The 26,757-nt window shown below is 38.3% G+C and overlaps 1 protein-coding gene across 3 annotated transcripts in view; it reads left to right on the forward strand.

The window, feature by feature from the left end:
• The window catches only part of LOC114269896 (uncharacterized), a 68,293-nt gene that overhangs the window by 28,652 nt on the left and 12,884 nt on the right, over positions 1 to 26,757 (forward strand). For all 3 annotated transcript variants that reach the window (XR_014340446.1, XM_082887813.1, XM_082887814.1), the window contains 13 exons: positions 5,964 to 6,099; positions 6,235 to 6,303; positions 6,489 to 6,590; positions 7,032 to 7,130; positions 7,798 to 7,908; positions 8,284 to 8,490; positions 9,337 to 9,444; positions 9,851 to 9,946; positions 11,469 to 11,525; positions 19,957 to 20,103; positions 20,214 to 20,273; positions 20,391 to 20,495; positions 26,505 to 26,666. Coding sequence is in view for 2 of the 3 variants with exons in the window: in XM_082887813.1 (XP_082743939.1) it covers positions 5,964 to 6,099; positions 6,235 to 6,303; positions 6,489 to 6,590; positions 7,032 to 7,130; positions 7,798 to 7,908; positions 8,284 to 8,490; positions 9,337 to 9,444; positions 9,851 to 9,946; positions 11,469 to 11,525; positions 19,957 to 20,103; positions 20,214 to 20,273; positions 20,391 to 20,495; positions 26,505 to 26,666 (1,459 nt within the window). In the remaining variant the exon portion in view is untranslated. The remainder of the gene's footprint in view (positions 1 to 5,963; positions 6,100 to 6,234; positions 6,304 to 6,488; positions 6,591 to 7,031; positions 7,131 to 7,797; positions 7,909 to 8,283; positions 8,491 to 9,336; positions 9,445 to 9,850; positions 9,947 to 11,468; positions 11,526 to 19,956; positions 20,104 to 20,213; positions 20,274 to 20,390; positions 20,496 to 26,504; positions 26,667 to 26,757) is intronic.

Here is a 26,757-nt window from a genome sequence, read left to right on the forward strand (position 1 = left end):
TAATCTGTGTTCGGCGACTGAGAAACTGAACTAATATAGTAAATAGAAAAAGTTTTCTACTGTTCTCTATTTATAACTGTAGTTTTAGAGAAGAGAAAGAGTTAGGGAATGAGTTAGACTTCATTCCTTTTTATATTGATAATTCTGAGGAATTACAAGCATAATTTTGAACAACCAAAAAGGAATTAATAAGATAAATAAGAATACAATTATTATTTCCTATTCTAACAATTTCCTATTCTAACACTCCCCCTCAAACTGGTGCGAAGATGTCTCTCATACCCAGCTTGTTGAGAATGCCATGAAAGGATTTGCTCCCTAGTCCCTTGGTGAGAACATCAGTTAGTTGGTCCTTAGTCTTTACATATGGAATACATATGGTGCCACTAGTGAGTTTTTCCTTAATGAAGTGCCTATCAATATCCACATGCTTAGTTTTGTCATGCTGAATTGGATTATGAGCTATGTTGATTGCAGCGTTGTTGTCACGGTATAGTCGCATGGAGTCAGTCTGATGAATTCTCAAAGTCTCCCAACAATAGTTTAAACCATAGTAACTCACATACCCTTTGAGCCATAACCCTGAATTCTGCCTTAGCACTAGACCGAGCAACCACATTCTGTTTCTTACTTCGCCATGTGACTAGGTTGCCACCAACAAATGTGCAGTATCCAGAAGTTGATCGTCTGTCAGTGACTGATCTTGCCCAATCTGCATCAGTAAATGCTTCCACACTGAGATGACCATATTTTAAGTAGAGACCCTTTCCAGGAGAAGACTTCAGGTATCGCAGAATTCTCATAACTGCCTTTAAGTGGGAAGTTCTAGGAGCATGCATAAACTGGTTCACCATGCTCACGGCAATGGCAATGTCTGGATGTGAGTGGGATAAATATATGAACTTGCCCACTAGTCTCTGGTATCTCCTCCTGTCCACTGGCTCTCCCTCTTGATCTAAGTTTCTGGCTTGATTCTAGAGGTGTATCACATGGTCTATCTCCGAGTAGTCCAATTTCCTTTAGCAAGTCAAGTACATACTTTCTCTGACATATAAAGATGCCATCCATGCTCCTAGCTACTTCAATACCCAATAAATACTTCAAATGACCCAGGTCTTTAAATTCAAACTCCTTGGCTAAGTATTCTTTCAACCAAGGGATCTCCTCAACGTCATCCCCTGTCAGAATAATATCATCAACATAAACAATGAGAGCTGTCGTCTTACCATGTGAGGAGTGTTTCACCAACAATGTGTGATCAGCCTGACTTTGCTTGAACTCATATTTCAGCATAGCTTGAGCAAACCTTTCAAACCAAGTCCTAGGGGACTGCTTTAGTCTGTAAAGCGACTTTCGGAGCCTGTATGCTTTACCTTTGGACTTAGCATCCGAAAAATCAGGAGGAATATCCATATAGACCTCGTCTGCTAGGTCTCCGTGATGGAAGGCATTCTTCACATCAAACTGATGAAGTGGCCAATCCAAATTTGCAGCAAGAGAGAGTACGATTCTCACAGAGTTCATTTTAGCAACCGGTACAAATGTCTTCTGGTAATCTACCCTATAAGTCCGAGTGAAGCCCTTAGCAACCAATCTTGCTTTGTACCGGTCTATGGAACCATTTGCTTTGTGTTTTACCGTATATACCCACTTACACCCAACTGGATTTTTTTTTCTAGGTAACTCCACTAACTTCCAAGTGCCATTCTTGCTGAGAGCTCTCATCTCTTCCATCATGGCATGTTTTCATTCAAGAATAGAGAGAGCATCCTGAAAAGCAGTAGGTAGACTCACAGAAGACACCTTAGACAAAAAGACTTTATATGAGGAAGACATATTAGAATAAGAGACATGATTAGTAATAGGATGCTGAGTACATGACCTAACTCCCTTCCTATTAACAATGGGAACATCAAGATCTGAAACATCAGGAATAGGAGTTAGAATTAGAATTACCTGGACTCGTAGGAGATAAGGTTGACTCTAGACACTCAGGTGACTTGCTGTTTGTCCTTGTACCTGATATACACTTTGCCTGCTTCCTTGTTCTCAACAACTGCTGGTTCATTATCCTCTATCTGTTCAATCATTGGTGGAAGAGAAACAGGTTGAACAGGAATCTCTTCACACCAAGGCTCTCCCTGAAGAGATGACTGGGATATCGGGGAAGGCAGAAAGTAAGGTTGAGACTCAAAGAACGTGACATCCATGGAGGCAAACCATTTGCAAGTGGGAGGGTGATAATACTTATAACTCTTTTGGGTGGCAGAATAACCCAGAAAAACACACTTAAGTGACCTAAGATCCAATTTACCACGAGTGGGAGAATGATTATGGACAAAGCAAACACAACCAAAGGTCTTAGGAGAAATGGAGAACCCAGAAGAGGTAGACCTGAACAAAACTTAAAGAGGTGTTTGTTTTTGAAGGACCTGGGTAGGAAGACGATTAATCAAATAAGCGGCAGTGAGAACCGCTTCCCCGCAATAGGATCGAGGAACCCGCATCTCAAAGGAGAGACAACGGGCGATATCAAGGAAATGGAGATTTTTGCGTTCTGCAACACTATTTTGTTGAGGGGTATTAGTGCCCATGTGTGGTGAAGTAAGTGGCAAGACCAGAGTCAATATATTCCTCCCCATTATCAGAACATAGAGTTTTGATGCGGATGTGGCCCATAGGATTAAGGCGGGTTGGTATAAGTGGAGAAGTGCGTCTGAGGTACTGTGCGATACACGAATACCTACTAGACTAAAAGGTAAATTCTATAGAACGACTATTAGACCAGCATGTTGTATAGGACGGAGTGTTGGCAACCAAGAAACAACATGTAGATAAGATGAGTGTGACTGAGATGAGGATGCTAAGGTGGATGCGTGGCAAGATTAGACAAGACAGAATTAGGAATGAGTATATTCGAGAATGGGTAGGAATAGCACCGATAGAAGATAAGTTGAGAGAGAATCGATTGAGATGGTTTGTCCATATTCAACAGAGACCAACAGAGGTAGTAGTAAAGAGATGCAATTCTGTAACGGTAGATGGAAGTGTTAGGGGATGGGGTAGGCCTAAATTAACGTTGACTAGCGTTATAAATAGAGATATGGATCTACTTAATTTGATTAATGAAATGGCCTTTGATAGGGCTTCGTGGAGAAGAAGGATTCATGTAGCCGACCCCATTTGATGGGACTTTAGGCTTGGTTTGGTTTAGAATTTTGACGATCGCCCCAAACTGAGTACAAACCATTTTATGGAAGTTTTGAAACACAGAAAAAACCTCACTTTTATCTTTCATCAAATACACCCAAGTAGCTCTGGAACAATCATCTGTGAAGGTAACAAACCATTTATGACCGGTTAAAGACACAAAACGGGATGGACCCCATACATCAGAATGAATCAAAGAAAAGGGAACTATACTTTATTAATAGAAGAAGCAAAAGAGGCTCTATGTTGTTTTCCAAGTTGACAAGACTTACAGTGAAAATCTGACACATTATTTTTCTCAAAAATAGAGGGAAATAAATGCGTAAGTAATAAAAAAGAGGGATGTCCTAAGTGACGGTGCCACAACCAAATGTCTTCCTTGGTGGATGGTAACTAAATAGATGAATGAGCTAGCTTGTCCATCTGATCCAAAATGTAGAGCTCATGTTCCGCTCTACCACTACCAATCCTCTTCCTCGTGATAAGGGCCTGAAAAAGACAATGATCAGGAAAAAATGTCAAGCTACAATTTAAGACACAAATAATACGACTCAAAGATAAAAGATTAGCACTGAAATTGAGAACATGGAGGACAAAAGACAAAAAAAGGAAAGAGGTGGCATGAATTAAACCTTTCCCTGACACAGACGAAATGGTACCATCTGCAATACGCACTTTTTCCTAACCTAAGAAGGGGTTATACTCTGAAAATAAATTAGAGGAGCTAGACATATGGTTGGAAGCACTAGAATCAATAACCCATGGTACAGTCTTATGAGATAGCAATGCATAGGAAGGAAGCCAAGTTACCTAAATTGGCAGAAGTAGAGGCTCGACGATCTAGCAAGTGGCGAAGAGCAATATCAAAATCTGAGGTAGATAACCCCGAAACATCAGCAGCGGAGGAGACAACTGGAGATGAAGATGGTGACTCAACAATGTCTGAAAGATGGGCTCATGCATCAGTCCCGCGGCCTCTGGTATCAGACCGACCCCCTCGAGTACCAGAACGGTCGCCTCGGCCAGCAGAGGGAGTTCTATGTGGCTTCCAACAAGTCTCTCGTGTGTGGCGAGGTCGACTAGTAGTCACAGTAAAGGTTATCTTTCGCAGAGGAAGGACAAGAACCACGAGTCACAAGGTCGCCATCGCGAGAGGGTGCAGAAACCAAGGCCGAGCGATCAGTAGTAGCAGAAGGAAGTATTGCAGAACGGCAACTCTCCTCATTCTGCACAAAAACAAAGGCTTCCTGGAGAGAAAGAAGCACATCTATGCCAAATACTTTGCTCCTAACCGGATTATACTCCACAGTTAGGCCTTTCAAGAACTTGAAGATCCGCCACAAACTTCCGGTAACCAGTAGAATTAGTGGGACAGACAGGCTTGTAATCTTGAAGGTGATCAAGCCGCTTCTATCCATTACTAAGGAAGGTAAAATACTAGAGGATAGTCTGCTCACCTTGTACCAACCTTTCAATGGATCGACGTAACTCGAAAGCCTGTGAGAAGTTCCCCTTCCTGGAGTAAATAGTGGCTACGGCCTCCCAAATATCCTGGGTAGTGTCCATAGACAAGTAGCCCTCTCCAATTTCCGAAACCATAGAATGGATCAACTAGCCCATAATCAAAGAATTGGTGATCTCCCACTGGTCATAAGAAGGGTTGGTGATACTGGGTGCCCGAACCCCCTCTCCAATCTCCGGAACCATAGAATGGATTAACCAGCCCATAATCAGAGAATTGGTGATCTCCTACTGGTCATAATGAGGGTCGGTGATACTAGGTACCTGAACCCACCCATCAACATATCCCATATTTTCCTCACTCTTCAAGAAAATAGTCAGACTTTGCGACCATGCGAGGTAATTCTGACCATTGAATAGAGAGGTGGTGATTTTAAGGCCAGTGTGGAAGATATTAGTCATAGTAGAAGGGATGACAGAACTCTCGCCCTGAGGGGGCTTAGAGGTAGTAGATTTACTAGTCAAATCTGCCATGGGTACGCTACTAAATATTCCTCAACCACAATGCCAATCATAAACTCGGAAGATGAGAGTGGAGGAACAAACACAATAGTAACTAGAAACTCATAAAGTTTTTTTTTTTTTTTTTTTAATATAACTAACGAACCATTACAAGAAAAGAGAGAGAGAGAAGAACACTATGAGAGAGAGAGTTGACACTGGGAGAGAGAGTCGACATTGGGAGAGAGTCGACAGTAGCCTAGGAGATGCCGACAGAAGCCAAGGAAGCCAGAGGGGCTGTCGACAGGCCCTAGGGTACCGACAGACCCCCTAGTGGACTGATGATGGACTGGGTGAGGCCCTAGAGTGTCGACAGACCCCCTAGGAGATTGACGATGGCCTGGATGGACTGTGGGATGACAGACAATGGCCTGGGTGAGAGGATATTGTGGCCGACTGGGCTCCTGGAGAAGATAGATCTGCCGGCAGACAGGAATAAGGTATGGGCTAGGGTTTAGGCTTTGATACCATGTAGTTCTAGAGAAGAGAAAGAGTTAGGGAATGATTTAGACTTCATTCCCTTTTATATTGATAATTCTGAGGAATTACAGGCATAATTCTGAGCAACCAAAAGGAATTAATAAGATAAATAAGAATACAATTATTTTTTCCTATTCTAATATTTCCTATTTTAACAATTTCCTATTCTAACAATAACTAGCCTTGATTTCATCTGTTTTCACTTGAAGGTTTTAACTAATTTTGGTAAAATTACAATTTCTATTTTGCAGTTATGGGCTACGTTATCAGTATGGGTTGTTCCGTCAGATCATATTGGATGGGTTCCAACATGAACAACCTGATTATTGGTTGAATTTCGGGAACCCCTGGGAAATAGAGCGGGTCCATGTATCGTATACAGTGAAGGTTTGCAAGTATTTAATTCTTTCTACCTCTGTTGAGTTCTTTTATTAATTTGTCAAGTACTTTCTTCTTTGTATATCTCAATATTGGCTAACACTTCATTTTTACTGCCGCTTGGTGACATGCTTGATGGATAAGTTCTATGGGACTGTTGAAGAGCAAAGTCTAAATGGGGAGAAATGTAAAATTTGGGTCCCAGGAGAAACAGTGAGTAATTCCTTTCATATATTCCAAAGGCTGTAAGTGCCAAGCAAATCCTTTGTCAATATTTATCTTCATATCTGGAGCTATATTTGCTTCTAATATTCTTGTAGTGGCATAGTGTAAAATGGAGAATATTTATTTTTGTATTTAGTATGACTAAGGATTCAGCTTACTCTTCATGCTGGTAGGTTGAAGCTGTTGCTTACGACAATCCTATCCCTGGTTATGGAACGAGGAATACCATCAATCTCCGATTGTGGGCTGCTAAACCAAGTAACCAATATGATTTGGTAATTTTGACAGGAGTCCAGTTATATTCATTTTAAGCATGAACATTGCATTTGATCATATTTTCTGTCTATGATTACTTATTAAGTTGTTCAAAAAGCGAAGGGCTTTGCATCACTAGATCTAGTATTGTTTTGCATATATTTCTTTATTATCTGTTTAAGATACAATTGAAGGAAAGCAACTGACACCAAAGCCACTGTCTCCTTAGTCCATGCCTCGCAAGAGGATATGCTTATTCTCTTTTAGCAAAGCTGTAGAGTTAATTATTGACTATTTGAGGCAAATCATGAATTAGTACCAGCAAGAATATCTACTTTATTGTATTTATTTGTTTATTTATCTTTAAGGCTTCATGCACTTATTTCTTGTGATACAAAAATTCGTAAGGAATTTGAATTTTGTTGTTAAATTTAATTGCTTGCAATGTTTGCCATTTTCAGGAGTCTTTTAATACTGGAGATTATATAAATTCTGTTGTTAATACACAAAAGGCTGAGGCCATAAGCAATATCTTGTATCCTGACGACCGTTCTTATCAGGTATATGTTTTTCTTTTTTTCCCCCTTCTCTTTTTGATTGAATAGCAAATGTGCATGAAAATTTCTTAGTACGCTTCTTTGTAAATATTGTTAATGATTCTTATCTTATCAATTGTGTTCAAGTAATCTTTGACTTTTCTTGTATGATTGGTTGGGCTTTTATGAAGTGGTGTACATGTTTTGGTTTTATGTCAATGACCTAATGCAACTGATGCTTCCTTACTTGTTTTGTTGATAAAATGTTTGAGAAATCTATAAGAGATGTATTGTGCAGGAATGAAATTATGGAATCAATTATATGACCATTAGCTGAGAAGAATTTTCTTGAGAACAATTTTGAAGAAACTTCCTTTCATCCATATGTATAACCCATAAGTTTTGTATTATAGATGTGCTTAGTCATGAGGAATCAAGTACTGGTGTCTCGTCTGCTTTCTGGGCAGAAGTTGTGGAACTTTGGTACTTTTTTTTTTTTTTTTTTTGGGATAAATAAATAAAAAGTGAAACTTTGATACTTTCCAGCCACTAAGATCCAAGTTCAACTGATATACATTTATTATTAGTGTCTGTTTGTGTTAAATCCTGGTTTTTCTGAACGTGTCAGCAGAGCTTTATCATTTTTAACTCAAAATGCAAATTTTCCATTTCTTTGGCTGTTGTTTTTCAGGGGAAGGAACTGCGACTAAAGCAGCAGTATTTCTTTGTTTCAGCATCATTACAAGATATCATTCGGAGGTTCAAAGATGGACATGATAACTTTGATGACTTCCTGGGAAAGGTTTTGACATCATTTCCTTGTATATCTGAAATACTACTCTGTCACAACCACATACATGCACTTTCAGTTCAAACATGAAGACAAAATACCAAATTATGAAATGATGAAGTTCATTTTATTTGTGTTCCATCAACATTGTGTGCTGTTAAGATTATTGCCTCGATGTTGCATAGGATGTTTGATTATTAGGTACCTATTTTCTACTGTTTGCTGTGCCAATCATTGTGACAGATTGTGCTATTTTCATTAGACTAAGGCAAAGAATATGTTATTGCTTAGAGAAAAATACTACCAGGAATATAGTTTGATTTTCCTGATTATGTCTGCTGATTCTGTTCCATTTACTTTAACTATGTTTCCAATTATTTTGTTCAGGTTGCTCTACAGTTGAATGATACTCATCCATCTCTTGCTATACCTGAGGTCATGAGAGTGCTTGTTGATGAAGAACATCTGGGTTGGAATAGAGCATGGGACATTGTGTGCAAACTTTTCTCTTTCACTACTCACACCGTACTGCCTGAAGCACTGGAGAAAATCCCTGTTGATCTCATGGGGAGTCTTCTTCCACGTCATTTACAAGTATGTCATATTTTGCTGTAATAAACACCTCGTCCCTCTTACATTCTTCATTCTGAGCCCAAACCCCAATACATTAGATTGAATAGAAGCATGGACATCTCTCCTATCATATATCATGGTGTGAGTCTATGAAGCACAAACAGTTCAAAATAGTTGTCGTAACCATGTTGACACTCCACATGGTGTATCTCTCTCTCTCTCTATATACATATATTTATTTTCTTCTCATTGGATGCATCTCCTGCCTCTGGACATGTCCTAAGAAACGTTTGACTTGTGATTATTTATTTTTTATGGATGATCTATTCATTATTTAATTAAATGCTTTTGACATTTGCAATTTAATACTTTATGATAGACAATATATTATTTCATTTGTTGAATGATATTTAAGTTATAGATTGAGTAGTTTTTTCATGTTGTATTATTTAGTTTTTAATTATTTTTTGTTGTTTATCTTTGTAGAATTCATATACATAGCAAATAAAAATATATAAATTAATATATTTTTGACGTTTTCCCGCTTTGTCCTTGTCCTGATTTTTTGAAAATCATCTTGTCCCATGTTCGTGTCAGTATCCGTATCTGTGCTTCTTAGGTGTGCATGCATCTGCTCTTCCAATTGTTGTCTCCATTTTTCATGAATCTGACATCCCAAAATTTCTTTCCATCTTTTAAAGGACAATTTTATAACTAATCCAAACTAGTCATGACTTTATGATCTTTCACAGCATCTTATGCCTCATAATCAATTAATTCTTACACCATAATTCATCAAATGGTTGTCTCTGAATTACTCCACCTTGTTAAATCTTCATCAGGTTTCATTAAATTTGTACTTTCCAGATTATATATGACATAAACCTCAACTTTATGGAAGAGTTGAAAGGGAGGATTGGACTGGATTACAGTCGGCTGTCTCAGATGTCAATTGTTGATGAAGGTGCTGTCAAGGTATTCAAGAAATTATTGTAAACATATCTGTTAAATAATGATCAATATAGTATTTTATAACGATTTTGAGTAATATACAAGCTAATAAGTAAAAAAGGCAATTGAGAGATTATGCTTGGTATTTATATTCAATATTTGGAGTTTCTAATTGAACATCGTTAGACATTATCTTAGTAGCTGATGAATAAAAATCACTTGATTAACGGTTAATTTTCATTTGATTTTCATTTTTCATGTTAAGGTAGACCTATTGTTTGCCTTTTTGGGAAGTAAATGTAAATACGTTTTTCTGTAGTACAATTTATGTAAAATTTGTTGATATATATAAATATATTTCAATTTGCCATTTAATTATCATGAACCACAAAGTACTAGAAAATCTGATAATTTCCTTTTGTGTTGACAGAGTATTCGAATGGCAAACTTGTCAATGGTTTGTTGTCATACTGTCAATGGTGTTTCCGGTGTACATTCTGAATTATTGAAATCAAGAGTGTTTAAGGTAATTCATGGACTAATTTTTATTTACCTAACCATTTTTGCTCTTTTCCGTATGCTTTGTGATAATGTCGAACTATATAACTTTGGTATGTGTCGAAGAATTTCAACTTCATTATTTTAAGGCCTATATAACATGTTTGTAAGTTAGTTCAACTATCTCCTGTGATGAGAGTTTTTATTGTTCTGTGATTTGTGAACTACCTTTGGGTGTGTTTGTTTGGGCAGGCTAGATGAGGGGGGATTGTAATCCATCGGACTGTTAGTCTTGGGATACATTGTCCCCGGACTATTTGGTTAGATTGGATCGTATCCTATGTTTGTTTAGTCATAGGATTAGATGTCTGGATTTGATTATTTTTAGTGAATTCAATGTTTGGTTGGACGGACTGGATAAAGATAAATGTTCAAAAGACTATTTTACGCTTGTAATTTATAATTTTTATTTAATATATAATTTTAAATTTGGAATCTATAATTTAACAACACTAAAATTTTTTAATTTATAAGGCCATAATTTTTAATTAAATTTAATTTATAATTTATATATTTTTATTTAATATATAACTTTAAATTAACAACACTAAAAAAATAATTTTATTTAATATATAAATTAAATTTTTTAACAACACTAAAAAAATTATAAGGCCATAATTTTTAATTTATTATTTTTAATTAAATTAAATTTATAATTTATAATTTATATTTTTTATTTAATATATAATTTTAAATTAACAACACTAAAAAAATAATTTATAAATGTTCAAAAGACTATTTTACCCTTTTCCAATTGTTTATTAAGTAATAGCATGAGGGTAAAGTGGACATTTCACACATTAGTCCCATGGGATACCAATCCCATGGAAATAATCCCACCCCCCCTAGGATACAATAATCCCTCATATGGGGGACTAATAGTCCGGGGAGACTATTAATCCGAAGCAAAAAAATTGAACCAAACAATGGATAGTCCAATCCCATGAAATAATCCCTCAAAACAAACACACTCGATGTAAAATTTCACAATATAAAATGTCACATTGTTTTTCATTATATCCTTTGTGAAAAAAGCTATACTGATTAGAGAAAATAAATTGATTAAATAAAAGTAGAATTGTAATATAGAATCAAAATACTTGTGGTCGCATTGATCCCAGTCAATTAGATTTTATTCAATGTCATTCACAACTAAAAGAACAAAATTTTGTTAGTAGCACTGTTAACTATCTTGTGAGCAGTAGCTGGGAATAGGGTGGCTCCTGGCTGAAGTTGCACGAACACAAGAAAAGTTAGCTGCTAGAGTAAACTTGAGCAGTTTATCAAATCAATAGAGCAGCAGATTCAACTCTACCTATTTTGTCACCAGTGATGCACCTTAGTAGAAATCATCAATTTCCAGATTTGTTTTCATTTCTATCTCTTTGCCTTCTGCTGATGCACTTTTTTTCCTTTGTATTTTCTGGTTTGTCTTTTATTCCTTAGAAATAAGTTAAGCTGAAAGAATCATTGACATTTTCTATTGGCAGGATTTTTATGAGCTATGGCCTCAGAAATTTCAGTACAAGACTAATGGAGTAACACAGGTAGAAAAAATCTCTTAAAAATGTATCTTCTCTCAGTTATGCTTCTCTTTTTGTGTAGGTTTCAGTCACAGATCTTCAATGAACTTAACAACTAAATGGATTTTCAAGGCTAGCCCGATCCTTAAATTTGTTCAATTCATAGTTTTAATTATGAATGGTGCTGGAAATTGTGTTCATGCATATAATATGATAGTGGTGTTGGTGGTAGATAGTGGCATGTATAGAATATGATAGTGGTGTTGGTGGTAGATAGTGGTATGTATAGAATATGATAGTGGTGTTGGTTGTAGGTAGTGGCATGTATAGAATATGATAGTGGTGTTGGTGGTAGATAGTGGCATGTATATAATATGATAGTGGTAAATAGTGGTAATATATAATATGTAAGTGGCATATAATGGGTTATGATGATGTTTGTAATATCTCCTATATAAGGAGTGTCATTTGGTCTTGTAAGATAAGAAGTTTTGAATATAACAGAAATATATTCCTTCTTCCTCATATTTTCGGAGTTCTTCTTCTTCATATTTTCTAAGTTGGTATCAGAGCAACAAAAAACACAGCAGCCCTAAAACCGTCATAGCCATGTCGGAAGTCACGTCCGGAACCACTTCAACCCCTGCCGCTGCCATTCCGGTGAAAACGTCCAACTCTCACTCTGTCCAAATCACCACCATCCGCCTAAATGGTGATAATTTTCTCCGCTGGTCACAATCTGTCCGGATGTATATCCGTGGGCAAGGAAAGATCGGTTACATCACTGGTGACAAGAAGGCTCCTGCTGTTAATGATCCGCTGTTCGACAATTGGGACGCTGAAAACTCCATGGTTATGACATGGTTGGTCAATTCCATGGAGGAGGATATAAGCTCTAATTACATGTGCTATACTACTGCACAAGAATTGTGGGATAATGTTAGTCAGATGTATTCTGACCTAGGAAATCAATCTCAAGTTTTCGAATTAACTTTGAAGTTGGGAGAGATTCGTCAAGGAGATGATTCCGTCACCAAATATTTCAATTCGTTGAAAAGGTTGTGGCAGGATCTTGACATCTTCAACACATACGAATGGAAATCGGTTGACGACTGCAACCACCACAAGAAAACTGTGGAAGACAGCCGTATTTACAAGTTTCTTGCCGGCCTCAACATTGAGTTCGATGAAGTGCGAGAAAGAATTATTGGCAGACCTCCTCTCCCATCCATTGGCGAAGTATTTGCCGAAGTCAGAAGGGAAGAGAGCCGAATGAGCGTCATGCTTAAGAAAAAAGGTAATGGTGAATCAATTGAAATTTCTGCTTTAATTAGCGATGCTGCGGCCAACAAGGCTGCAAATTACCAGCGCAGGTTTGATGATAAGCCACGGGTCTGGTGTGATTTTTGCAACAAGCCTCGCCATACACGCGAAACGTGTTGGAAGATTCATGGCAAACCTGTCAACTGGAAAAGCAGCAAACAAGGAGAGAAGAATCGTGGCTTTCCTACCGCTAATGAAGCCGATTCAGGTCCCTTCAACAAAGAGCAGATTGATCAACTCTTAAAGCTGATAAAATCCAACTCCTCAACCGGTACTCCTAGTGTTTTGTTGGCACAAACAGGTAGAAATCCTAAAGCCTTCTCTTGCCTAAACTTCTCTCCGTGGATCATAGATTCCGGTGCCTCCGATCACATGACTAGTTTTTCCCATTTATTTAGTACCTATTTCCCTTGTTCTGGTCATGACAAAATCAGAATAGCCGATGGTAGTTTTTCACCTATTGCAGGAAAAAGATTTATTAAACTAACTGAGAAAATTAATCTCAATGCTGTTCTTCACGTCCCCAACTTAGCCTGTAACCTTTTGTCTGTCAGTAAACTATCTAAGGATTCTAATTGTCGTGTTACATTTTTTGAATCCCATTGTGAATTTCAGGACCAGAACTCGGGGATGATGATTGGGCGTGCTAGGATGCTTGAAGGTCTTTACTACTTTGATGAAGTACCTGTTAGTAATAAAAAAGCTCAGAGCTTTAATAGTACCAGTTCAATCTCTGTTCGAGAAAAAATAATGCTATGGCACTATAGGCTAGGACATCCTAGTTTTCTTTATCTGAAACATTTATTTCCAGAATTATTTAAAGGGATTGATTGTTCTTCTTTTCATTGTGAAAGTTGCATTTTTGCAAAATTTCATCGCTCTACTTATTTGCCAAAACCTTACCAGGCTTCAAAACCTTTTTATTTGATTCATAGTGATGTTTGGGGCCCTTCTAAAATCACTACTCTTTCTGGTAAAAGATGGTTTGTTACATTTATTGATGACCATACCCGCTTATGTTGGATTTATTTGATGAATAAAAAATCTGACGTGAAAAATTTATTCACAAATTTTTACAATATGATTGAAAACCAATTTCAAACCAAAATTGGTATTTTACATTCTGTTAAAATTGATGTATTATTGATTGATATATGATTGATATAATACATTGATATATGATTCTGTTACACTTGATTGATTATATAGATGTAGGTTAGGTGGTGGTAGGTGAGGAGTAGGTGAGTGTAGTAGGTGAGTGTGTGGTAGGTGATGGTAAGTGTGTGGTAGGTGATGGTAAATTCTAACAGCCCCCCGCAAACTCAAGGAGGATAGAAACTAACCAACTTGAGTTTGAAGAGAGGAACAAAACAAGAAAATACATAAAAATAAACAAGAAAATACATAAAAATAAAAAAGGATAGGAGACACTGTATGGTCGTGTCAGACCATTGTAGAAGACAGTTTATGGGGTCATGTCGGACCGTTGTAGAAGACAGTTTATGGGGTCATGTCGGACCGTTGTATAAGACAGTTTATGGGGTCATGTCGGACCGTTGTAGAAGACAGTTTATGGGGTCATGTCGGACCGTTGTAGCAGACAATGCTGTGACAGTTGTTGTGACAGTTTACGGAGTCTTGCTGGACCCTTGTAGAAACTAACCGGAATCAATGTCGGGACAGTTTACAGAGTCTTGTCGGACCCTTGTAGAAACTAACCGGAATCTATGTCGGGACAGTTTACAGAGTCTTGTCGGACCCTTGTAGAAACTAACCGGAATCAATGTCGGGACAGTTTACAGAGTCTTGTCGGACCCTTGTAGAAGCTAACCGGAATCTATGTCGGGACAGTTTACAGAGTCTTGTCGGACCCATAAAGGAGCTAACCGGAATCAATGTCGGGACAGTTTATAGGGTCATGTCGGACCGTTGAAAAAGTTGCACCCTCAAAAGGTGTGCCCAAATTTGTCAAAAGGCGTGCCGTCAAAAGGCGTGCCCAATTCATCAAAATGTGTGCCGGACATGATGGCGAGGCACGTGAGTGCCTTGGTTGGCGTGCCCGTTTGTCGTCTGGCGGCAAGTGGCGCGCGATACGCGTGGCTGCCTCGGCTATTTAACCAAGACGAAGGCTGAGGCTGAGGCATACCATTCTGAAACCTCTGAAACCAACCCTTCTCTGAAAAACTCTGCCTCTTCGGAGAGAGAAACTGGGGAACACTTTGTAGCCCAGAAAATGGCTTCATCTTCCCGGAGTCTGCTCACTCTCTTTCCCGACCTCAACGAGTCAACGAGAGAGAGAACTGGTGCGGTGGCACTGGAAACTCAACCAAGCGCCCCGGAGTTTGCTCCGTTGAACTTTCCGATGCGGTCTGTGGAGCAAAGAATGGCAGTGCAGTCGGATGTGGAGGCCAATCAGTATACTTTGAAGGCATGTGTGGAAAGCATGACGGCGGTCACAAACTTGTCGAACCGGCTGCAGAGTAGGACAAATGAGGTGCAGCATTTAAATGCCCAGCTGGCTCTGCTCCAACGCATGTATAAGGATGCGCGAGCAGAGATCAGTGTGCTAAAGGCAGAAAACAAGGAGCTGAAGCGGAAGGCCACCGTGATGTTCCGATTTGGAGGGCCGCCGTATGCTGCAGTGGAGGAGCAGGGGGGAGTGAACGTGCTCGGTGGACTAGGAAGCACGGAGGCAGCACCGTCAAGGACCGCCCAGGACGGAGGCAAAAAGAAGAGACCTGCTGCAGTAGAGTAGAGAAGGGAAAAATCCCACTGTTCCGATTTGTGTTGGTTTTGTTTTTGTTTTTGTTTTTGGTTTTTTTGTTTTTTTTTTGTTTTTTTTTGTTTTTTTTTTTTTTTTGTGTTGGAAAATGGTGATCGGGGTGAGCCCCGACATAAATAAAATGAGTTTGGTGTGCAGTTCATCTTCTTCTTTTTTTTTTTTTTTTTTTTTTTTTTTTTTTTTTTTAAGTATAATAAACAGAGATAGATATATAGATAGAAAAGAAAGAAAGTGGGGATTTAAAAAAATTAAAAATGAATTGGAGAAAATAAATAAAAATAATAAATTTTGAAATCAAATGAAGGAAAGAGAGGGGACAATCCATGTGATAAAGTGGAGAGAGAAAGAGCCCATGTGAGTCTGATATAGTTGTGAATGGATTTGGTTGTTTTTTTTTTTTTGTTTTTTTTTTTTTTATTTATAAAATATATATATTATAAAACCAATAAATAGAGCAAGCACGTGGATGAGCCAACATGAAGTTACCTCAAAAAGAAGCCATACATTAGCTAAGTTATATAAGCCTACAGCTGGCTATAACACTGCAGCACGCCATTTGAGCAAAAAGGAAAACCAGCCCCCGGATTTTGATTAAAAAAAAAGGACCAGAGAGAGAGAGTGGGCGGTGGGTGAAAACATGTGAGAGGCATTGTGTTTAAATAAAAGAAGAGTGGGTGGACAATAATAAAATAAAAGAAAGGAAAAGAGAGGGACAAAAGTTGGTGGATAGTTGGATGAAGAGAAAGTAGATCCACCATTACAACGGCAGCTGATGAATGTTGTAAGAGAATGGGTGTTTGAAAATTGTGAAGCTGGTTTGGAACTCTGGGATGATCCTGTCGCGGCTAGACTTGATTAAAAGGAAATGAATTTTGCAGAGGTTGATATGCAGTTCTTGGTGGCTGGGCATAGTGCGAGTCCAGGATTGGTTCGGGTTTGTAGTCAACAACAAGGAATTTCTCCAAAACGGGGAGGAATATATTTGCAAATTCAACATGGGCTGGATGAGCAAGGTACTCCGCAATGCCTTCCACGCTCTCAAAAGTTGACTCGAAAACATGAGTGAAACCTTGATGCAGGTTCTCAATGCTGACGTCCTTTCCCCAGTGGAAAGACTTCATGGGCTCGATGTGATGGACAAGGTTGGCGTAGCCCTTGATGAGTTGATCAATCTGGTCAGGTGGGATGTCATCTTTGAACTTGTCTAGCAAGATGTGCTTCACCACTCCCATGGGCATTTTGCTTCCGATGTGAAATTGAGCACCAACGTGTGGTTGCTGCAGAGCATGTAATCGAAGCACCATGACAGATGTCAATTCCGCCGGTGAAGACGATTCAGGGCCCCAATTTCACCGCCGGACCTCAACCTAGTCCTGATAATGGAACAGAATATTTCAATGAGCAGTTGGGTGAGTTTTTGGAAAAAAAGGGGATTTTTCATCAATCTACATGTCGGGATACCCCTCAACAAAATGGCATTGCAGAACGAAAAAATAAACATCTACTTGAAGTAGCACGTGCTATAATGTTTTACATGCATGTTCCTAAATATTTATGGGGTGAAGCAATTTTAACAGCCACTTATTTGATAAACAAGATGCCTACAAAGGTGTTAACATACAAAACACCTTTTGATTGTCTCAAAACTTTTTTTCCTGACACGAGGTTGTTTTCTGATTTACCCGCCAAAGTTTTTGGATGTACTGCCTATGTTCATGTTCCCAGTCAATTTCGTTCAAAACTTGACCCCCGTGCTATAAAATGTGTTTTTTTGGGTTATTCCTCAAACAAAAAGGGGTATAAGTGCTTCGATCCTCAAAACAAGAAATTTCATGTGAGTATGGATGTGTCATTTGTGGAAACAAAATCCTATTTCCCCAACACTTCTCTTCAGGGGGAGACAAGTGGAGTAGAAGACCATTTTTGGGATATTTCTATCCCGCTCCCCAATGTCATTTATCCTACACAAAAACCACATCTGTCTGATAATAATCACTTAGGAGAACCAAGTTCTATGGTGCCTAGTCAAGAAGATTCTTGTTTAGGGGGAGAAGTACTACAAAATGATCTAAATCCTGAGCTTCAGGTTTATACTAGGAAGCGATTTCATCTGAGGAATAATGACCCGAATGTCCATCCTAATGACCCGAATGTCCACCCGAGTTTTGGCATCGAAATTTTAGGTAATCCTATTCCTTCTATTTCCGACCTTGATGTACCTATAGCAATTAGGAAAGGTGTCCGAAATTGCATTAAACATCCTATTGCAAATTACCTCTCCTATCAAAGACTGTCTAAAAACCATAGAGCTTTCACATCTAGGATTTCACACTTGTTTGTTCCAAGGAATATACAGGAAGCATTGGATGATCCGAATTGGAAATTAGCAGTCATGGAGGAGATGAATGCTTTAAGGAGAAGTGGTACTTGGGAGATAGTTGATCTACCCAAAGACAAGAAAACAGTTGGGTGTAAATGGGTGTTTACGATAAAATGTAACGCAGATGGAAGCGTTGAGAGATACAAGGCGAGACTGGTAGCTAAAGGCTTCACTCAAACTTATGGGATCGACTATCAGGAGACGTTTGCTCCTGTTGCTAAAATAAATTCCATCAGAGTACTGTTATCTCTTGCAGTAAATTCAGATTGGCCTCTACATCAACTTGACATTAAAAATGCATTTCTCAATGGTGATCTTGAAGAGGAGGTGTTCATGAGCCTACCGCCGGGATTTGAGCAGAGACTTGGAAGTGACAGAGTATGCAGATTGAACAAGTCATTATACGGACTCAAACAATCACCAAGAGCGTGGTTTGAACGCTTTGGGAAGGCAGTTATCAGTTGTGGCTTCTCGCAGAGTCAAGCAGATCACACAATATTTTATAAACATTCAAAAAACAGTAAAATTGCAATTTTGATTGTTTATGTTGATGACATCATTTTAACTGGTAATGATGAAGCAGAGTTAGCAGCCCTCAAAGAGAAACTCGCAAAAGAATTTCACATTAAGGATCTGGGAGCCCTCAAGTATTTCCTCGGAATGGAATTTGCAAGATCCAAGGAAGGTATATTCGTTAATCAGAGAAAATATGTTCTTGATCTCCTTGGAGAAACAGGTATGCTTGGTTGTAAGATGGCGGAGACTCCGATCGAGCCTAACTTGAAGTTACAAGCTGCTAAGGCTGAAGAAGTCAAAGAGAGAGAACAATATCAGCGACTTGTAGGGAAATTGATTTACTTGTCTCATACGCGGCCTGATATTGCCTTTGCAGTCAGCATGGTAAGTCAGTTCATGCACTCACCAGGGGCAGAGCACTTTGAGGCCGTTTATAAGATCTTAAGATATTTGAAAGGAACTCCAGGGAGAGGCTTACTATTCAAGAAACATGGACATCTTCAAGTTGAAGTATACACAGATGCAGACTGGGCAGGAAGTGTTACAGACAGGAGATCAACATCCGGATACTGCTCCTTTGTAGGTGGGAACCTAGTTACATGGCGGAGTAAAAAATAGAATGTGGTAGCTAGAAGTAGTGCAGAAGCAGAGTTCAGAGCTGTTGCCCATGGAATCTGTGAACTAATGTGGATTAAAAGAATTCTTGAAGAATTAAAGCTTTCTCACCCGACACCTATGAAGGTCTATTGTGACAACAAAGCAGCTATATCTATAGCTCATAATCCAGTTCTACATGATCGCACAAAACATATAGAAGTGGATAAACATTTCATCAAGGAGAAAATCAATGCTGGCAGCCTGGCATAATCTGTATGACCTACCTTCCAACAGGTGAACAATTAGCTGATGTGCTAACGAAGGGACTACACAAGAAGCAATTTGATAAGCTGACTAGCAAGCTGGCTATGGAAGATATCTTCAAACCAGCTTGAGGGGGAGTGCTGGAAATTGTGTTCATGCATATAATATGATAGTGGTGTTGGTGGTAGATAGTGGCATGCATAGAATATGATAGTGGTGTTGGTGGTAGATAGTGGTATGTATAGAATATGATAGTGGTGTTGGTTGTAGATAGTGGCATGTATAGAATATGATAGTGGTGTTGGTGGTAGATAGTGGCATGTATATAATATGATAGTGGTAAATAGTGGTAATATATAATATGTAAGTGGCATATAATGGGTTATGATGATGTTTGTAATATCTCTTATATAAGGAGTGCCATTTGGTCTTGTAAGATAAGAAGTTTTGAATATAACAGAAATATATTCCTTCTTCCTCATATTTTCGGAGTTCTTCTTCTTCATATTTTCTAAGTAATGGTAAGTATGTTGAATGTTGGTTTCACTCGGCATGTGAGCTGTTTTTAACTTTCTTGACATGTGAATTCTCAGCGTCGCTGGATTGTGGTGAGCAATCCTAATTTATGTGCTCTTATCTCAAAATGGCTTGGAACAGAGGCATGGATTCGTAATGTTGACCTCTTAGCAGGTCTGCAAGAATTTGCATCAAATCCTGATTTACAACAAGAATGGAAGATGGTATCTTTTTAACGTTGTTAATGCATGCTATCCTTGCAGAAAGAAAATCTACTTTATTTAATGTTGTTATTTATTTGTGGACTAACTGATTTTTGGCTTGTGATGTGTAGGTCAGGAAGGTCAATAAAATGAGGCTGGCTGAGTACATTGAAGCAATGAGTGGAGTGAAGGTTTGGACAACTATTTTCTTTGAACTTTTTTTTGTCACTCCTTCCTTTGAAAGGCTTTATTGTCTTCTAGAATCTTCCTAGTGATCTTATCTGGGTAGTGTATCACCTCCCATGCAGGTCAGCGTGGATGCAATGTTTGATGTGCAGATAAAGCGAATACATCAGTACAAAAGGCAACTGTTAAATATATTAGGCATTATACATCGATACGACTGCATAAAGGTATCACACTTTATCTTGATATGGTAAAAAGAGTAATGCTACATTTTTTACACATTTTTCTACCACATTTAGTCTACCTTGTGATGTGATATGTCAGTTCTGCATTGGTGACATATATGAGTGGTGGGACCTATTAAACCAATACAATAATCACTCATGAGATGGGTAAACCAAATGTGTTCAAGCATAACATTACTCAATGGTAGATTACCATCTCAATTTGATAACTGGAAATGCAAGAAGGAACAGGGAAGAATACCACTGTATAAAGGTGTCACACTTCAGTACACATTTTATTACTTTTACATCTTCAGTTTTCTTTTCTTACGTGGAAATTATTTTCCATCACAAAGGAATATGTGACATACAATAATTCATCCAGCGTGTAACTTTCTAATACCAGGATAGTCTCTACCTAAATTACAAGCCCACTAATTGTTTGAAATAACTGCATTACCTGTCTCTCCTTATAATTATTGTTGAATTTAGAAATTAAAGTATATAGAATTTTTTTATTTTTAGTATTATGTATATAATCTGTGATTGTGTCAATCACTGATTTAGTATTGTCCCTTATTTATATCGTTTCTTAAATTGTATCATGAATCTATTATATACATAGTTGTCAAATCGAGATTCGTATCGTGAATCGAAATGACCTTATACCGAATCGCGAATCGAATCGAATCGTGAATCGTAAAGATTCGGTCACTTTTTTAAAATTACTTAAAAATATATATTTATACATTTAAATGTTAAATATATCTTATGAATATGAAATATTTAGACTTAAATCAATGAAAATGTTATTTTGAGTGATAATCACATAGTTTAATAGGTAAGAAGTTAACAAAGATTCTTATATAAGATCACTGTCTTACTTTTTTTCTTTTTAGATATTTCTTATCAACCATTCTTAATAAAGATAATAACCAAATAGGCAAATTATCAATTTCCAAAATAACAATAATTAACAACGATATTGATATTTGGACAATAAGCATACATACTTTTCTAAGTAACAGTGAGCAAATAATAAGAAAGAATTATTTATAATATTTTATTTTAAAGTCTAAAACATTTTCAAAGGTATAATTGACCTCACATATGTAATATTCAATTATATTCAATTTAATAAAATAGCAATAGATAATTCATAGTGTAACTTTAATCTTAAACATCTTTAGAAGATATATTATGTTAAAATCCACCTACTCTCCACCTACTTTACCCACTTAAACCTACTCCACTAAACCTAACCCACTACACCACTACCACCTCACCTACTCCACTAAACCTAACCCACTACACCACTACCACCTCCACTTCACCTACTCCTTACCTACTACACACTCACCCTCTTCTATATATAGGAATCATGAATCATATGAATATATCAATCAATAATACAATCATTTCTCTTTATACATTAAATTTCTACATGGTATCAGAGCGGGTTTAGAACCTAATATTTTTCGCTTCACCGGCGGGCGGCAACCTCACCTTAGCCGTCCGCCGGACCTCAACCTAATCCACTAAAATTCTCTACACATACCTTCGCTTTCCTCTTCTCTTCCAGCACCTTCTCATACTCTTCAAGTGTCATCTCCTTATCCTCAGGTTCTTTTCCTCCAGCCTCATTTGCAGTGTTCTCCTTGTTGACATCTGTTGCATCCTCCTGAGGCTTCTCAGCAACCCAACGTGCAATAATTGTCTCCTCTAAACCTCTGTAGTTGAAAATTTGTACAAGCTGTGAGAGCTTTCTTATGAATGGGATTGAACTGCCCTCATCTCGGATTACAGGATCAAGTGGTGTAGATGCTGCTAGCATTGGGTACATAGGCGATGAATGGGATGAAGAATACGACAAGGGAAAAAGGAAGAAGGTGAGGTGCTCCCAGATAGAATTTGGTGGACCAAATCCATTCCAAGAAATTGCAACGAAGAAGACAAAGTTGAAGAAAGTGAAGACAGACCAGTTCAGCTTTGGAAACCAACCTTTCAGGAAGCTTGATTTGTTACTCCAGTGGTGGATTTTGCACTATACATGGCCCTCCCTCGGTAATAACCCCTTTGTTTTTATTATCATTCCTCACCCATGTGATCCACTCTACCGAAGCCAAATAAAATAAATAAATACTTCAGCACATGCATTGAACCTCCTGGGTCCACCCACTTCACTATTCTTCTTCTAATTCTATATATACTTTTCCATTTTAAACTATTTTCCACCCAACACCATCAGCACATTGCACCCACTTCACTATTCTTCTTCTAATTCTATATATACTTTTTCATTTTAAACTATTTTCCACCCACCACCATCAGCACATTGCATCCACCACCCAAACTTTTTTTTTTTTATTCTAAAGCTTAATTGGTGCACTCCTTGTTCCCCATTTTCTTTATTTTATATATATATATATATCTATATATCTCTTTTTATTATATATTAAAAAAAAAAAAAACATCATCCTCTCTCCTCCGTTTGATTTCAAACTCCCTTATTTTTATTTATTTTCTCCACACCACTTTCCTTGATTTCAAATATATTTTTATTATTTCTTTCTTTATTTTTCTTTCACATTATTTTTACTCTTTTTCCAATTCCATTCATACCATCTAGCTTTGCACACCAAACCATATTTTATTCATCTCAGAGATCAACCCCGCTCACAATTTTACCAAAAAAAAAAAAAAAAAAAAAAAAAACAAACAAACAACCACATTCACAGTTGGGATTTTTCTTCTCTACTCTGCCGCCGGTCTCTTCTTCTTGCCTCCGTCCTGGGCGGCCCTTGCCGGTGTTGCCTCCGTGTTTCCCACTCCTCTGGGCATGATCACTACTCCCTGCTCCTCCACTGCAGCATATGGCGGACCTCCAAACCGGAACATCACGGTGGCCTTCCGCTTCAGCTCCTTATTTTCCGCCTTTAGCACACTTATCTCTGCTCGCGCATCCTTATACATGCGTTGGAGCAGAGCCAGCTGGGAGTTTAACTGCTGCACCTCATTTGCCCTACTCTGCAGCCGGTTCGACAAGTTTGTAACCGCAGTCATGGTTTCCACACATGACTTTAATGTATACTGATTGGCTTCCACATCCGACTGCACTGCCATTCTTTGCTCCACAGACCGCATCGGAAAGTTCAGCGGAGTAAACTCCGGGGCACTCGGTTGAGGTTCCAGTGCCACCGCTCCAGTTCTCTCTCTTGTTGACTCGTTGAGGTCGGGAAAGAGGGTGAGCAGACTCCGGGAAGACGAGGCCATTTTCTGGGCAACAGAGTGTTACAGAATATCTCTCGTTACAGAGTATTACAGAGTCTCTCTCAGCAAAGGAAGCGTTTTTTCAGAGGATTTTCAGAAGTTTTTTGTCTGCCTCAGCCTCTGCCTCAACCTTGGTTTAAATAGCCAGGGCCGATCCGCGCATCGCGCGCCACTTGCCGACAGACGACAAACGGGCGCGCCAACCAAGGCACTCACGTGCCTCGCCATCATCATGTCCGGCACACCTTTTTATGGATTGGGCACGCCTTTTGATGGTACGCCTTTTGAAAAATTGGGCACACCTTTTGAGGGTGCGACTTTTTAAGGGTCCGACAAGACTCTGTAAACTGTCCCGACATTGATTCCGGTTAGCTCCTTTTTGGGTCCGACAAGACTCTGTAAACTGTCCTGACATTGATTCCGGTTAGCTCCTTTATGGGTCCGACAAGACTCTGTCAACTGTCCGGACATTGATTCCGGTTAGTTTCTACAAGGGTCCAGCAAGACTCCGTAAACTGTCACCACACCTGTCACAACATTGTCTGCTACAACGGTCCGACATGACCCCATAAACTGTCTTCTACATCGGTCTGACACCGCCATCCAGTGTCCTCTACGACGTTATGACACCACCATACAGTGTCTCCTATCCTCTTTTATTTTTATGTATTTTCTTATTTTACTCTCTCCAAACTCAAGTTGGTTAGTTCCTATCCCCCTTGAGTTTGCGGGGGGCTGTTAAAATCCACCTACTCTCCACCTACTTTAGCCACTTAAACCTACTCCACTAAACCTAACCCACTACACCACTACCACCTCACCTACTCCACTAAACCTAACCCACTACACCACTACCACCTCCACTTCACCTACTCCTTACCTACTACACACTCACCCTCTTCTATATATAGGAATCATGAATCATATGAATATATCAATCAATAATACAATCATTTCTCTTTATACATTAAATTTCTACATATTATGATTTTTTAAAGGGAAAAAAAATGAGAAGAAAGGTTAAAAATATGTTGGGTTTTACTGAATCTGATTGGATTCTATTAAAAACTTCATGATCACTAAAATAATAACAAATTATGTATATATGTTGGTTATTTTGGTATTAAACGCTATTAAAAGTTGTATTATGTCATTTTCACTAAAAACATGGAGAAAAAAATAGTCGAAAATATGTTAAACACAATAATTTAAAAAATTACATGAATCATAAAAAGTGAATTGAATCGTGAATCGATTGTGAATCGTGCGATTCACTAGAGATTTACTTCCAAAACAGATTCATCCATAGATTCGTATCGATTTTGCAAAAAAATTGAATCAAATCGTGAATCGAATCGCGAATCGTAAGATTCTGATAAAAGAGAGATTCACCCATAGATTCATATCGATTTTGCAAAAATTGTGAATCGAATCGCGAATCGTAAGATTCTGATAACAGAGATTATATATACATGGCCTCTATGTCATTCATGGGAAAGCCAAATAATTCTTTTAATTCTTTTTGGTATCAGAGTTAGGTTAAGTACCTAGTAATGTTGCTTCACTGGTGGGCGACAGCCTTGTCTTGGTCGCCAGTTGGACCTCAACCCATTTCACTGCCATATTTTCTTTCAGTATCATTTCGTGGTGATCTCTTCCTCTATCCACTAATTTATTCCTATCCTAAATATCTCTATCTTATTTTTTACTTGCAATTCATTTTTTTTTTTTTTTTTTGTGTTTCTGTTCCACTTTGTCTTTCCCTCTATTTCAACCTCAAATAGGTTTATATCTTCAAATCTATTTGAATTTGGGGGGGGAGAGGGGTATTATACCCTATATTATGGTGAGCATGGTGATATACCATGTGAACCACCAAAGCCGCCCCATCTGCTGCACAACCCAAGTCGCCCCTTTGGCGCACCACCTAAGCCGCCCCCCTTGGCGCACTTTCTAATAAGCCGCCCCTTGGCGCACTCAGTCATTTGTCACCATCATCACTAAACTGTCTCAACATTGATTTCGGTTAGTCTCTACAACGGTCTGGCATGAGCCTGTAAACTGTCTTGACATTGATTCTAGTCAGTTCCTACAGCAGTCCAGCATGACCTTAAACTGTCCCGACATTAGTTCCGACCAGTATCTACAACGGTCTGGCACGACCATAAACCATCTCCCAGCATTAGCTCTGGCCTTTGATGCCGATCAGGTTCTTGTTGGCTGCCGATCAGGGTGTTTCCTGGCCATAGATGCGTCGGCAGCTCTTGTACGACAATTCAATCCCTATTTTTTCTCTCTTTCTAGGGTGCGGTGCTGTTGAATATAGAAATTAGAGTACATATAATCTTTTTATTTTTAGTATTATGTATATAATCTGTGATTGTGTCAATCACTGATTTAGTATTGTTTCCTTATTTAGGTCGTTTTCTAAATTGTGTCATGAATCTATTATATATATATGGTCTCTACCTCATTCATGGAAAAGCCAAATAATTATTTTCATTTTTTTTTTTACCCTGGTAGATGGATGATCTTTGTAAACCTCTAGAGTTAATTCAGAGATTCCAAAATATTTCTAAGTTTTCACAGGATATGATCTAAAGTTGTATTTATGCTTGTTTTAAATGGTAGTGCACTTTCATTCATTGATCATTAATTGTATTAGGTTTCAATGTTTCATGCATATCATACAGATTTATTTGTTATAATAGTTTTGCTTACTGTATTTTCATTTTGTTGAAGAATATGGAGAAGAGTGACAAGACGAAGGTTGTTCCTCGTGTGTGCATAGTTGGGGGGAAAGCAGCTCCTGGTTATGAAATTGCAAAGAAGATTATCAAACTGTGTCATGCTGTTGCAGAAAAGATTAACAATGATGATGATGTTGGAGATCTCCTAAAATTGGTAATACAGGCATTCTGTTGCTGTGTGACTATGATCATGTATATGCAGGTGTGCTTGTGTGTATCTGTTGTTTGCTAGAGGTGGATGGGTC

This window comes from Camellia sinensis, chromosome 9 (assembly GCF_055761805.1).
Source record: "Camellia sinensis isolate YWXY chromosome 9, ASM5576180v1, whole genome shotgun sequence".
NCBI classification, from domain to species: domain Eukaryota; kingdom Viridiplantae; phylum Streptophyta; class Magnoliopsida; order Ericales; family Theaceae; genus Camellia; species Camellia sinensis.